Source organism: Antechinus flavipes, chromosome 2 (assembly GCF_016432865.1).
Source record: "Antechinus flavipes isolate AdamAnt ecotype Samford, QLD, Australia chromosome 2, AdamAnt_v2, whole genome shotgun sequence".
In the NCBI taxonomy this organism is placed as follows: domain Eukaryota; kingdom Metazoa; phylum Chordata; class Mammalia; order Dasyuromorphia; family Dasyuridae; genus Antechinus; species Antechinus flavipes.
Window position 1 is genome coordinate 576995921 of NC_067399.1, and position 15586 is coordinate 577011506.

The following is a 15586-nucleotide window of genomic DNA, read 5'->3' on the forward strand; positions in this document are numbered from 1 at the left end:
ATAATCAGATTCCAATTTTAGATAGAATAGACCTATTTTAATCTACTTTATAATCTCAATAGATAAGAAACATCCTACTTTGATCAAGATATTTTGTTTCCTTCTTTTGTTTACCACAATATAGATGATCATAGATTAAGAACTAAAAGACATCTTAAAGGATATCTGTTTAATACCTTCAATTTATAGAGAAGGAAAATAAGACTTAGAAAAATGAGTTGACTTGCTCAAAGTCATCTTTCTGTCATCTGTGAAAAAGAGTTTGCTAAGCAAATTAGTAATATAATAATGTAAATAAGATCTTATATGGTCACATAACCTTCTGATGAAAGCAAAGTATCCTAAGTATTTCATTAAAACCTCTAGCATTGGCTACATTTTTGCAATTATTAGAAAATTCATTTTTTCATTTATTTGAACTATATTCTCTTTTCCTTTATTCTTAATTAGTGAATTTTTAAAAGTTTACTAGTTAAGAGCTCTTTAGAATACTTATTTGAGAAAGAGACTTAAATGCTTTAGATTGGTTTCTTTTTTAATGTTTATAGAGTGGATATGGAACCTAAGAGAATGAACAGTGGCATTTAAGAAGTTTAAAAATCACTGAGCCAGATATGCTAAGTGATTTATCTCAGTGACAATATCTAATTTGAAATTTCAGAAGTGTGACTTAGAATCAAATTATGACATTGTATTTCTTGATTCTAAGTGCAGTGACCTGTTACTCTTTCTCTGGCATAATTAAATGGCAACAACATTTCTGAGAATGTATGAGCAGTAGAACAGTAACTGTGTTTTGAAATTAGTCACAGAAAGAGCACTTCTTGTTATTATAGTCATCCCTTTATGAGATTCACCTGATTTACATGATTTATCTGAATGTTTGGTAACAGTACTATGTAATTTTATCCTCAACAGATTGATGAACTCCCAGAGGGAGCTGTGAAGCCTCCAGCAAACAAGTACCCAATCTTCTTTTTTGGCACCCATGAAACGTAAGTCAAAAAATTGCTATATTCTTTAAAAATGAATGTCTTATCAAATTACAACTTGCAATTTTAATCTGTAAAATTTTTAATAAAGGAGCTACAGTTTAACATGCTATCAAAATCAATTTAATCAAAACAGAAAACAATGTCTTTTCACTAAAGTAAACATTTGAAATATTAATGTCTTTGGTATTGAATAGCATTACTTTTTCAGCTAGATATTGGTGATTACATGGGGAGCTCCTGCTATTGTGCTTATATTCTGTGTATACTGCTGGTCCTATGTAGATTCCAGACTTTTCTTCAAACCCCAAGGACTGGGGTAGGCCTGCCTACTTCTGCAGGGTGAAATTATCCCTTTCTTATAAAGGATTTCTCTTCTTCCTGACCTGTTTCTAAACAAGACACAATCTCTTAAAGTCTTCTCTTCCAGCTCTAGAACAAGCAAATAGACCTTTATAAAATTTTCTAAGGGTGTTGTTGTGATTGAACTGATTACAACTATAGGAAAACCAGGAAGTGAAAATAATAAATGGGAGCAGAAATAAATTATGAAATTTGATTTCAGAATTAGGTTCTTGATTCTACTTGCCTAGACCTTGTGTAGCTGAGTTTGGTGCTCTGTAATCCTTCTGAAGGGAAACCTGTATCATGGGTATCATCTCACCCTTTGCCTGATAGACAGACCCTCAAGGATAAGACAGCTGTGAACACAGCTGCTAATGGTGGGCTTTTGGATTTACAAAGGACTACTTAAGATTCTTTTACATCTCATTAAAAATTTCAAACTGCTTATCTAACATAGCTTCCTCTTTCATACACAGCAAAATTACCCTAGTACATTTTGCATGAAATGCTTACCTCATAAGATTGTTGTGATAACCAAATGAAATACTATACAGGAAGCATTTTGTAAACTTAATAGTGCTTGTAAATGTCTGCTGTTGGTATTTTTATTCCTCACCTCTCTATTCCCCTAACATAATAGAGTTATAGAATTTTAAAGCTGGAAGAGGTCTTTGAGATCATCTAGAGAGGGCATTAGATGGGAAATGATGTTCTAACAAATTATGTCACTTTCCTTGCTAAATGAAATATGAATCTACTCCACCATCCAGAAGAAGAAAAGTTTTTGCTCTATTAAAAAATGAATTAAGTATTTCAGGAATCCCTCTACAGCCAAATTTAGCAGCAATCAGAATGCTTTTTATAAGAAATCCTAGCCGCATTTGCCAGAAAATATTATTGCACTTTTTTAAAAAGTACATAGAACTTTAAACCATCCCCAGCAGTCTCTACTTTCACAGTTCAGTATTGTTTGAACTTGTTTCTTAGGCTCATAGATAACTTGAATTTTTTTCTTAGATATGAAGCAAAAAATTGCCCATCATTGCATATAACACACTAAGCCGAACTCTTTGTTGCTCTTGTTTCCCAAATGTACACTGCTAGAGCACTTTGCTTTTCAGCATATTCTTTTGAAACATTTCTTCTGACTACATTTATGGTTGCCTCACTTCAGCTTAACATAGGAAAACTCTTTGGGCAGATCCATTCCCTATATAGGTCAAACCCAATGGAGCTGTACTGTGATGAGCATTACTTTAGTGCTGCTGGACTGACTAGGATCCAAAATCCTGTCGATCCTGTCTCCCTGGATAAGATTCAGTAGAGCTGGAGGATAATGATGATAAAAAAACCTCTTTCAGAACCTGAATATGAGATCAAGTCCATATCTCAGAATCACATAAAATCCCTCTAGACATTGCCATTGCTTTGTAAACCTGGTTTTGGTTAGGAGCTTTATGTTGCATTGGTGATTCTCATTTCCTTAAGAAGATGCTACCCCTTTCATCCCATTTGCTACAAATCCTTTACTGATAAACATTTGATTAGACACAATAGTCTCTGATAATTCAGTGATAACTTACCACTCAGCATTGTAAATAATTATATAGAAACTAGGTACATTTTGGAAAAAATGACCTCTAATACATAAATACATAGATACGTATGCATGTATGTGGACATTTGGAGACATACAACAAACAAAGAGAAATAATAAATCCTTGGATAGGAGATAAGACAAAGGGCAAATCATCCTGTTCTCCTTTTTTCTTACTATTTTTATATTATAATGATAGTTAACACCTATTGTGTGCCAAGTATTATGCTAAGCTCTTTAGGATTATTTTACCTCACAACTCTAGGAGATAGGTGCTATTATTATCCCCATTTTACAGATGAAGAAACTGAAGCAGACAGCAGTTAAGTGATTTGCCCAGAATCACATAGCACATAGTGTCTGAAGTCATATTTGAACACAGGTTTGTCCTGACTGCAGGCCCATCATTCTCTCTACTGGGCCATCTAGCTGCCCAAATGAAACCTAATTAAAATGAGTTTGGAAGACAATTTAAAAAGAAGACTTTTTAAGGGAAGAGATATAAGAGAGGAGAAATATTCAGCCTGAAGAGCATGTACAGAAGAAAGGAGAGGGATGTTATTGCCAAATGGCCAGCTCTCATTCCTTCCCCTCCCCACTTTTACATGGTGATTGGATGTCTCACATCATTCTATCCACATTTTGTCCACAATATCTTATTCTCTCTACCACTGGCTCCCTGTAGTTTCTGTGGCCTGTTATATTTAATCTCTATCATCATATAGGATTCCCAAAGATAAAAAGGTTAGGGGAAGTTTCCCTAGATTTGTAATATAGAAGGGATGACTCCTTGCACACAAATATCAATCAAAAGATAAATATGGTAGATCAGGAAGAGGGTATGTGGCCAATAGGAATGAGAGACTGGATGTATACATAGGTGAGTGGGTAGTATGTGAAGAGAGTGAGCTGATAATATGAGCCTATTTTCTGGCTCTAACTAACTCTCAAATAACTGTTTCCAGGTACTCTGATGTCCTAGAGGCTAAAGCAAGGGTTATAACAAATCAGGCAAAGGTGAGCTCAGATGGTCCAGAGTTCAAGACAATAAAGGAGTAGGTAGAATCTAAGGCAGCTCCAAGAAGTAAAATGCAAAACAGTGGTAATAGATTAGGCAAAGGATAGAAACTGACAGTCTTGATTTAGCACATATTGTTAAAACATGTGCAGTTGTCCTCAATTCCTTTGCCCCTTATTAGATATTTCAGTTTCAAGGCATTTTCACCATCTCTTGGAAGGTTCTTCCTAGCTTATCAGTATAGCTTCATAGGAGGCTTTTCAAAAACTCCCCCTAAGATACTTTAGCTTTAAATGGACATCAGTTCATTAATTAAATAGAGGAATCCTCTATGTGAGTCCATGAGCTTTTGCTATTCATTCAGCAAAGATTTACATGCTAGGTGATATGAGGGATTCAAAAAATGTCAAAAGGTCTTTACCCTGTAGGAGCTGATATTCACAGAGAGATAAAACATAGGATTATAAACAGACCTGGAAAAGATCTTTGAGTCCAGTATCCTCTTTTATAGATGAAATGGAGGCCAAAGAAGGCAAATGAGTTGCCCAGCAAGGGTCCCAGGGAGAATCTGAATCCAGATCATTCTGACTCCAATATCCTGTTTCTTAATTTGGGGGAGGGGTAACCATATCTTCAGAAAATTTGCTTTTTCAGAATTTAGGTGGTATAATTCACAGAATCTGTACGCTAGAGACCTCAATGACCCCCTAGTCCAATACAGATCTGAACAATATTCCATCCTATAACATACCCAACAAATGGTCATTTAGTCTTTTTTTTTTTTTTAAGATCTTAAGAGGGTGAGGAAATGCATCATCTCCCAAAATATTCCATTCCACTTTGGAATAGCTCTGAAAATTCAGGAATTTTTCCTTTCAATAAGCCTAAATTCCCCTTTCTGAAACTTTCTCTTATTGCTCCTAGTTCTATTTTCTTGGGCCAGGAAATAGGTGTTGTGAAAGAAATACTGGGTCTGGAGTTAAGAGAATCTGGGTTTGAATCCTGCCTCTGATACTACCTGTGTGTTGAACAAATTATTTAACCTCCCTGAGTTTTAGTTTCTTCCTCTATATTGGCCCCTAAAAAAGGGCTAGAAGACTTTTGAGAGTTCTTTTACATCTATGATCTTCTGAAGTCAAATTCCTTTTGCCCCTGACAACCCTTTAGAGATTTAAAGAAAGCTCTCACATCTTCCCTGAGTCTTCTCTAGGTTACATAGCCCTAGTTATTTTAACCATTCTAATGTGCCATAGTTTTAAAACCCCATCATGCAGCTGCTCTGCAGTTTTATTGGTGTTCTTTTAAAAAACATGGTTCCCAGAACCAAACCTAATACTTCAAATATAGTTTGAGTACAACAATGACATTTTCCTCTCTGGTTCAGCACACTCTGCCTCTTCAATGCAATCTAAAATTGCACAGCTTTATTGGCTTTGGGCATATCACACTGCTCGACTCATTCTGAATTTGCAGAATACCCACTCAAATACCTTAAATTTTTTTATCATTGGGGGAAATTTTCTTCCCTAGCCTTGTTGCCCTTGGTTCTGATATGCTTTTGCTTAGACTGTGAGCTGTTTGAGAGCAAGGATTCTCTTTTACTTTTCTTGGTATACCCAATGCTTAGCACAATGCCTGGCACAGAGTTGGTGCTTCATAAGTTTTTATTGACTGACTTAAAAAGCCATTTTGTTTCTGTGACACATCTGTGTTCCTATCTCCTGTGTGTTTCACATGCCATTTGTTGCAAAGGGAAGGGAGAACTAGTGTAATCAAGAAGAACAGTTAAGCAAAACAAAGTGATACCTTGACCATATTGAATAGTATATGCCTCATTAGGTATCTGTAGTCAACTACATATAGAGATGTATTAGATGTATTTACAAAGGAGAGGAAAATTGGTTTCATCAGTAGTGTCTTTGCACTAGTCCATGTGCAGATATTTTTTGTGTGTTATTTTCTTTTATTGTGATTGTTGATATTCTCATAATTCTTCTTACTTTAGTCTACATCACTTTATACAAGTACCAATCAATCAGTAAGCATGTATTAAATGCCTACTATGAGCTAGGCACTATGGATAGAAATACAAAGAATGAAACAATCTGTACAGATGAGGAACTTGCAGTCTAATGAGGGAGATTTTATATATATGTATATACATACATACATATGTGTATGTATACATACAGAAAAAGCAAAAAAATGAATTAAATATAAATCAATGTAAAATAAATACAATGTATCTATGTTCACAAATTTCTCTGAATTCTTCATAATTGTCATTTACTTATGGCACAATAATATATTATTCCTATGCCATAGGCATCTTCTTTGTTTCCAATTTCTTGCTGCCACAAAAAGTATTGCTGTAAATATTTCAAGAACTTCCCTTTTGTCTTAGGGTTAATTGCTCAGGAGTGGTATTCTTGGGCCAAGGAAATTCAATATATTTTTCGAAGTCCAGTTAAGTTCCAATTCCTTAATGAAGCACCTTTTAACTACAGCAAGACACATTTCTCTGTACCCTACCCTCAAGTTGCTAATATGATTGTATGCTATACCACCCAATTAAGCCTTTGAATATAATTATATTTTTGCATTTTGCTGCAATTGTTAGGAGTGTTTGTTTTGTCTCCCCAACTAGATTATAAACTCTTTTAAGCACAAGGATGTATGATGTCTTTTATTTATTCTGCATCTCTAATTGCACCTATCAAAGTTCATTATAAGTGGCATTCACTAAATTCTTGTACAATAGTTGCTAAAAAATAAAAGCTACCTCAGTTCTTGGATTATATTAGAAATATTACATCTATATTATAGAAATTAATATTCTCAGTATATGCTTTTAGCAAGCTATCTGGAATATTGTATTAATTAATGGATAATCTGTTGTCAAAGGAACCTTGACAAACTAGATTGGAGATCAGAATAGTGATCAATTTGCATACTGTTGTATTGAAGGAAAGTGTAAGGAAGTGAAAATATTTAGCTTGGAGGAAAGAAGACTTAGGGGAAATGTGATAACACTTTAAATATTTAAAGAGGAAAAATATATGAAGAGAAAGAAAATGTATTTTATATTGCTCCAGAATATAAATGAACCAGTGATAGAAATAGAAAGTTTTTGTTTGGTATAAGAACTTTCTACCAACCATCTCAAATCAGCAGTCATTTATGAACTATTTACTCTGTACCAAGCATTGTGCTAAACACTGGAAAGATAAATACAAGCAAGATAAAGACAGACCCTGTCTTCCAGGAGGTTACATTTTAATGGGGACGACAAGAGAAATTAGAAATGGGATAGGGAGAAAACACATAAAAATCAATCATCAGGAAGGTACCTGGTGCTGGAAAAATTTAGAACAGTAGAGCCTAGCAAGGAAATGAAGAGATTGCCATAATGCATTTCTCTCTTAAATGGAGACTTTGGGAAGAGTCTATCCAGTCAGAGGAAGGACCCCAGGGACAGAGAGTGCTTCTAAGGTGTGATTTCCAGGGATAATGATGGTTGCTATAAAAATAATTTCTTCATTGAATGGGAAGTTGGACAAGGTGAAACTTTCTGGACCTTATTTCCTTATTTATAAAATGTGCAGCTTTACAGAAAGAAAATTATTTTTAAGTTTCCTTCTAATTATAAATCCTCTGATCCTATGGTCTTTAAATTATCTTCCAATTTAGAGATTCCATGGTTGAGTAAGAGAGGATGAGTTGTTAGTAAGAAGACCATACAATGTTAGCTAGTGATTGATTTTAATATGCATAATAGAATTTATTTTAGGATAAGTGTTTTTGAGTTTCTAGGAATTTTACTAGGGAAAAATGAGTTAATATGTAATTTGTTTTTACCATAATTTTACATTTTGTAAATAGTGTTGTTATTACTATATTCTATTTTATAAAATTTGGTGGTATGATAAGAATCCATGAGCCTTAAATAGGTTCATTCAAATAGGTGTTAGGGATAGGGATAGGACCTTTGATTTCTCTGATATAGAGAGCTTCCAAATGAGAAAATTCTAACAATGCAAACCAGCCCTTTTACTTATAGTTTGTTGGATTGCCTAAGACGATGACGGGGCTGAATAACTTATCCAAAATCATAAAACCTGTAAATGTCTGAAGGTAAAGTTGAACTTACTTAGGTCTTTTTGGCTCTAAAACCAGCACTCTGCCTACTATGTCATACTCACAATGTATTCAGGAAATGAAACTTAAAAAGAAAAATTGATCTGAGACTTGAAGTCATCCTAGTCTTTCAACATCTGATTATTAACCAGCCTTTGCATACAAAATACCATGCTAGGCACTAGGGGGCCTGGGTGGGGAGTGAGGATGGTGTTAAGAAGTAAAAAGCACTGATTTCTTCCATGCTTACCTTTTTGGTGAACTACCTTATAACTTATATCATAAGTATTTTAAGTAGTATACACATTGGGTTATTTAAATAAAAAATACTTCGTCTCTGTTGCTTTTGATGTTAGATTTATTACATTTAAAAAGACATTTATATTTCCCATGTCTTTTCTGCAGAGCATTTCTGGGACCCAAAGATCTTTTCCCTTATAAAGAATATAAAGATAAGTTTGGAAAATCTAACAAAAGAAAAGGATTTAATGAAGGCTTGTGGGAAATAGAAAATAATCCCAGAGTCAAGTTTACTGGATATCAGGTAAATAATTTATATTATTTTTCTTCATATCTCATCTCTTAGTTTTAGCTTTTATGCTCTAATGATCTTGTGCAGATGTATAGTCCTTCTGCTAATTGGTTGATTACTTACTAGGAACACAAACTCTCTACTCCAGAAGACCAGCTAAATGTTTTCAGTAAATAGTGCTCCTAATGCTGTGACTGACTATGACTTTAATGTGCAGGTTTCCATCATCAAAGCTTGATTGGTCCCTTCAGATTTAAAGCTTCTTCATCTGATCATTGATGTTTAAGTGGCCACTGGAAGAAATTCTCTCTGCCAGACCTTTTCTCCAGAGCCTTAGGAATAAGCCAAGCTGTTTCTAAGTAAAATGCCTAAAGTATAGCCATTTCTTATCACCATTTCCATGTGAGTATGTGCGCCTGTGGTACTTTGCGCAGTGTAATTAGCTGATCTTTTATTATTTTTCAGGCAATTCAGCAACAGAGCTCTTCAGAAACTGAGGGTGAAGGAGGCAATACTGCAGATGCCAGCAGTGAGGAGGAAGGTGATAGAGTAGAAGAAGATGGAAAAGGCAAAAGAAAGAATGAAAAAGCTGGCTCAAAACGGAAAAAATCATACACTTCAAAGGTTACAGAGGAGCTTTTCCCATTGTTATTAATGTCACATGCATGATAAAAGGGCACATTCCCTTTTGGTCCACCAAGTCACTAAAAGGTGTTTACTGGGTGCCTACTCTATGTTTAGCCTTGGATAATACATACATTTTCTTTGGGGAAGTGGCCCTGCCACCCAGGAGTTAAAACTCTGGCTGTAAAACAAGACACTCTATTTGTCATTCTATAAGAGTATAAACTCTAATGAAATACAGCTTACCAGATGAGATAAGCTTAAATGACATTTTAGAAATTGCTAGTAAGACAGTACTTCAGAGTAGGGGGGCAGTGTCTAAATTGTTTGTCAAAGAGGGTGGTTGTCATCTTATTGGGTCTATCAAAATTGATTTGTCACACAGGTATAATTGAATACTTAAACAACTTATTCTGTTTAAATTCTATTTGATGCTTATGTGTAATAGGCTGGCTATATTTTAAGCATCTCTTACAAATAAGTACTAAATATTTACTCTTCTATAGTATCTTTTTTTTGGCCAGCCTACTAAAAACACTCAAAAAAATAAAATTTAAGTTCAGCATTTTCTTCTGTCCTTCTGATAAAACACCTTATTTTTTCCTTTGGGTAGGGAGAAAGTAGTCACTTGCAAACTAGAAATCTAGCTTTCTTCCCTCCAGTCTTCATTTTCCATTGTTGTTGTTCTGCAAAAGGATTTAGATTCCATTTAGTCTCAGATTTTCTACAGCTCTGAACTTTATTTCCAAACTGGCCTATTTTTATTTTGAATAACTTATAGTATAGTACTGATGAGGCCTTAAATTGTATTAACTACTTAATCTTGCCAGATATTAAGTGTAGTTCAGGTAAGTATGACCTTAAATATCATTGTTTCATTTGATTATTAGTAAGACAGCTCCCAGAAGAGAGATGAGAGTTGCTGGCTGCAGAAGGAATGATATATTAACTCAGAAGTCACTAAGAAATATTTTACTCATTTACTAAAAGTTCTTTTTTTAAAGCTCTTACTAAGAATTCTAAAAGATATAATGGCACATTGAGGTTCATAAAGTACTTCCATAATAATAACTACCAGTAAGGTAAGTCATGTACTATCACCGTCAGTATACAAATAAGGAAAATGAGTTTCAAAAAAGGTTAGGTGACTTTCCAAGAATGACCAACTCAGGTGTCTCAATGCCAAGTCCAGCATTCTCTCCACAGTATCTTTACAGCACATTAAACATGTATTTAAATTCTTGGCTTACAATTAAAAATATTAGAAACTACATTTATCCTTTATAAATTACAAGAAGAAAAAATTACCTTATAAAACATTTAATAAACATTTAAGTGAGGAGAATGTTTATCAACTATTCCACGTCTTAACGTATATTTTAGTCTTAACATATATTTTAGTCACAGGTGAGCTGTGCCAAATATAACCTTAATAAAATGTGAGCTATCTGATACCTGTTTAACTTAAATCAGATTAATCAAAAATCTAGAGAAAGACATTGTGTCAACTTAGTTATGGGAACCAGCCTCTGAATGAGAAAGCCTGGGTCCAAGTTCTGTCTCTGAAATACACCATGTAGGCTACTTGTCACTTGGTATTCCAGGCAATTATCTCTTTCAAGGAATTTGCTGATTTGCATTGATAAAGAAAGCATCCTCACTGAGAGAACCTCCATCAATCAAGTCACAGCTTTGGTCTTTTAAAAAAAAAAAAGCTGGAGATGATAGGAACATGTTCCATTGTTGAGTGAGATGAGAGAAGTACTAGTTTACCTAAATTTGGTTCCAAGGTGATTAGAGGTTATCATTTTCTCTTTAGGTAATGAACTGACAATCACGTAATCATTTAAACTAATGTCCTAGCTCCGATTCAGATTCTGAACATTCTAATTTCTCCAAATGCTTTTTGAAATTTATGGTACATGCTAATTTTTTACTTTTGGTCTTTTATCACAAAGTGTTTCTCATTGGTACTATTAGACATTTGCTGTATTTTTTAAATGATCGTTTCTTTATTTACTAGGAGAATAAAAAAAATGTTTCTTTTGTCTATATTCTAATAATTTCTAAATTAAGTGTGAGTAAATATAGATAATCAAAGCTCCATTTATATATGCAAATATATATTTAACTCTTACATAGTATGAAAATCATCCAATTTTAATCAAATTATAACTTCCAGTTTGGGCTTAATTGGTAGATTCACTTAAGCAAGATAGACTCATTAGAGAAGTTAAGTGAACAGTATTTCTTTTGGTTCGGGTATATACCTATCAAGTAGATTTTTTTCCTTTAGAAATTGCATGCTTTTTATTGGTTGCAAAGTGGCTAAACACTGATTTCCTAATCCATTTCAGAGATGTTCTCACTAACTAACTCAATTTTATCTAACAACACAGTGAAGAGCTTAAAAATCCTTAAAAGAAAAATGTTATAGAAATGTTAAATGGTCTTCTTTCCTCTGAAATATATGAATAGTGACCTACTTATTTATGTGATTTTAGGGTTACTCAGTTAAACCTCTCTTAATTGAAAAAAAGCCATTAAAAATTTAGACTTTAGCAATTTCTTACTTTTTCCTACTCTAGTTTCAAATACTTAATGACAAGAAAGTGGGACTTATCCACCAATATGCTCATTGGTTCTCAGGTGGATATAATTGAAATAATTAAAATTCATTATGTTAGTAGTTTTTGACAATTCGTTTTTCTAATGGCATTCTTACATTGTATCTTTTAGTGCAAAGTTAAAATTTTTGTCCTGGTGATAAAAGTTGAAATGACAAAAATAGAATACTATCTATTTCATTAATGTAACCCAGAAGGAAATTTAATTCAAATGGCCACATTCATTTTCTCCTTATGGAAAAATTCTCTATCTGAAGCAGTGGCTAACTTAATAGGTTATCTGTTCTGGTTGCATATTTGCAATATATTCCAAATACACAAACTGTTCTGAGCTTCAAGTTAGAGAATTTTAGTGCCATAAGAGACTCGAGGGATCATTTAGTTCAGATCCTTATTTTCTAATTGATGAAATGAAGCCCAAGAAAGGCTAAATGGTTCTCCCAAGGTCATTAGATCGTTTCTGTTCCAGGACTGTCTAAGCTTGTTTTCCTCAGACTCCAGCTTAGTTTTTTCCACTGCACTGCATCAGAGAAAGCCTCTCAAGCAGGGAATTGCCCCAGTGATAAAGAAGACTTTTTGATGCCATATTCGATGAACTTCTCTTAGTTTCTAATTTGAATTTTAGCTTTTGACTCTGTTTTTTAATTTGTCTAAACATTTAGAAATCCTCTAAGCAGTCACGGAAATCTCCAGCAGATGAAGATGACAAGGACTGCAAAGAGGAAGAAAATAAGAGCGGCTCTGAGGCTGGAGATGCAGGCAATGACACAAGAAACACGTCTTCAGACTTGCAGAAAACCAGTGAAGGGGTAATTCTGTGCTTATACTATTCTCTTACCTTTTCTGACATTAAAAATCCTTTTACTTCAGAATATTCCCACCAGCAATAAAATCTAAAAGAATGTTAGGCACAATAGCTATTGCTAAAAGTGAAATGCAAAACTGTTCTTATATGTACAGATAGCTCCCCAGGACATTAGATTGAGCTCAGAGAGCCTGAGGACAAAAATGAGCTTAGTGGGAGTTGTGCCTGCTGATTGGAACCTGGCATCATATTTATGTATTTTTTCTTAAAGGAAGATGAGGTTAAATATCTCAAATATATATTGAAATTCCTAAGTACCACTTGAAATCTGATAGCAGTGTTTCTTTTAATTAAATTATATTTCAATTAAATTTTCAGTAGTATAATAAAGCATTATGACTGATTCTTCTCAGAATTTATCAATTAGAGCATATATGGAAACAAGTCTTTTTCACATATCTTTTTTAAATATATGTGAAACTTTTGCTGATTTCTGAAGTCATAAGAGTTCTATCTTTGCGGGAATATTACTGAGAAGGAAAATTTGTTCATAGGAATTTTCCAGCTGTCTGTCCTATTGTTCTGTTTTGGGAGATTAGTTGGTAACCATTTTAAAACAGTAAGATTAATTGGCCATGAGATGGCACTATTTGCATACCACCAAAGTATGGGTCCATACATCATGGTGCACTCAGTTTATTATTATCACAATACTATTAAGTTCTAATTTCAGTTGCGCTCTTTCTCAGACTTAATTTAGCAGAGCAGATGTATTTCAGTGGGGCAGAAAAGCATTTCAGGCTAATATATTTTATAATAAAATTAGAGAATAAGGCAGACCTTAGCAGTTTCATTGCTCTTTTCTCAGAGACTGGCTTGAAGTACACACTTACCAACAGTGGATGTTTTGGAGTAGCCCTGAAAATATTAGAGAGTTCGATTTGAATTTTTTTTTAAAGAATTCCAAAAATTTTACTCAGAAATAAAAATATAAAATATGGCAGAGCCACAAATGATTAAAAAGAATATATTGCAGAATGGTACTTATTTGTTAGTAACTCCTGCATGTTTGGGGGAAAATAAATGGTCCTTTAGATGATTTTGAACTTTGCACAAAAAGATTTTGGATCTGAAATGACTTGTTAAGGACCTCTCTAGGTTTTGTGAAGAGTCTGAACTCCGAATTCAGAATGAGCCTCAATTTTTGTTGTGGTGGTTATGATTGTGGTTGTTGTTTTCTATCTTGATTTTTCTAAGCAAAAGTTTAGACATCCTTGAATATTTAGGAACTTACATAAATCAGACTGCTGCTGATGGCCCCAGAGTTGTCTTACCCACCTGATTTTTGTAGAACTCATATGCTGCAAGCTGCTTATATTGGCTAAAATCATAGTTTTATTTGGTTTTAGCTAAAACAGACACTGAGATGTTTGGAATAGATTTAGGCAATGGCAGTATAAAAAAAAATCTTGTGTTCTGTCCACTCTCTTGGTTAGAAGTGGCTAAGTGGTACAGTGTATAATGTTGGACTTGGAGTAAAGAAGACTTGAGTTGGAGATCTGCATCAAGTCATTTAACCTCTCTATATCTGTATAATGGGGATATCGATAGCTCTTACCTCCCTGGGTTATTGTGAGGATCAAATGCAGTATTATATATAAAGCACTTTGTAAGCCTTACAGCATTATATAAATGCTAGTTATTATTATTATTAACTTCTTAGAATATGTTAGTTCCTCTCTTTCTATAAGCCAGTCAAGAAATTCTTTAGTTCTCACTAAATATACTCTTTTCAAGTTATTTTGTCATATTTCCTGATAGAAGATTTTATAGTTTTTCTAATGGAAGAAGTTAATCATAAAAGGATTTCATGTTATATCTATAGTGTTGATTCCATATAGATAGTAGGAATAGTTTTTCTAGATGTGATGCAGATGTGAGCAGAACCATTGTAGAATATTTGGAATATGGGCATGAATTTGGCAATTATGTGTAGGATGGATTGGCAGGGGGAGAAGCTTGAAGCAGGGAACTCAGTTAGTTTGAGGAGCATCCAAGTGAATATTAAGGTGCACTAGGACAGGAGCTGAGAGAAAAGAAAGATGGTGATCCAGGGTTAGAACTCCTTGAAAAGGAAGGGAAAATAATTTGGAAGTTGGTATAATTGAAGAATCATAACATGGATCGAGTGGAAAATTTTGATTGAACAGACTTAAAAAGAAGAATAAATACTGCTAAGGCACAATATATTCCTGCCTTAAGAAAGCATCTGTACTGGTAATTATAATGCAATTCCCATTTTTGTGGGAGATATGCAAAGTTGATAAGAGACAGGCAGTCCTTTATGCCCTTCATATTTGGTTATACATATCCACAATGATTCATTAAAGAAGGAAATTCCTGCATGTCATCATGTTTCAAGAATGAATAGATTTGCATTTCTATTTCTCAGAATGGGATAAATGACATATGGATATAGCAACAACAAAAAAAGGTCATTGTAGGTAATTCCACATGTTCAAATCTTGGAGTTTTCCTCATTGATTTAGCATAAGTGGAATAGAAGCAGATGTGCTAATGATTTTCAGCACCCACTTCAGTGGAAGGACAAGGACTAAAATTTGAGCAAGTAAGAATCATGTGCTTTCCTAGAGGGAAACAATTAGTGATCATTTCCCAAGCGGCCAAACCTCTTTTGTTCCTAAATGTGTATTTCTTTTTAAATATGATTTCTTTGAGAATATTTGTCCTATCTCTATATACAGTGTCTTGTTGTTCAGTTGTTTCAGTCTTGTCCAATTCTTTATAACTCCATTTGGGATTTTCATAACAAAAATAATGGGGTAGTTTGTTATTTCCTTCTCTAACTCATTTTGCAAATAAGGAAACTGAGGCAAATAGTGTTGACT

The 15586-nt window shown here is 33.9% G+C and overlaps 1 protein-coding gene across 2 annotated transcripts in view; it reads left to right on the forward strand.

Moving 5' to 3' along the window:
• HDGFL3 (HDGF like 3) overlaps nt 1-15586 on the forward strand; it is a 190152-nt gene that overhangs the window by 58234 nt on the left and 116332 nt on the right. For both annotated transcript variants that reach the window (XM_051981179.1, XM_051981181.1), the window contains exons 2-5: nt 919-995; nt 8495-8633; nt 9087-9245; nt 12535-12681. In XM_051981179.1, the coding sequence (XP_051837139.1) occupies nt 919-995; nt 8495-8633; nt 9087-9245; nt 12535-12681 (522 nt within the window). The remainder of the gene's footprint in view (nt 1-918; nt 996-8494; nt 8634-9086; nt 9246-12534; nt 12682-15586) is intronic.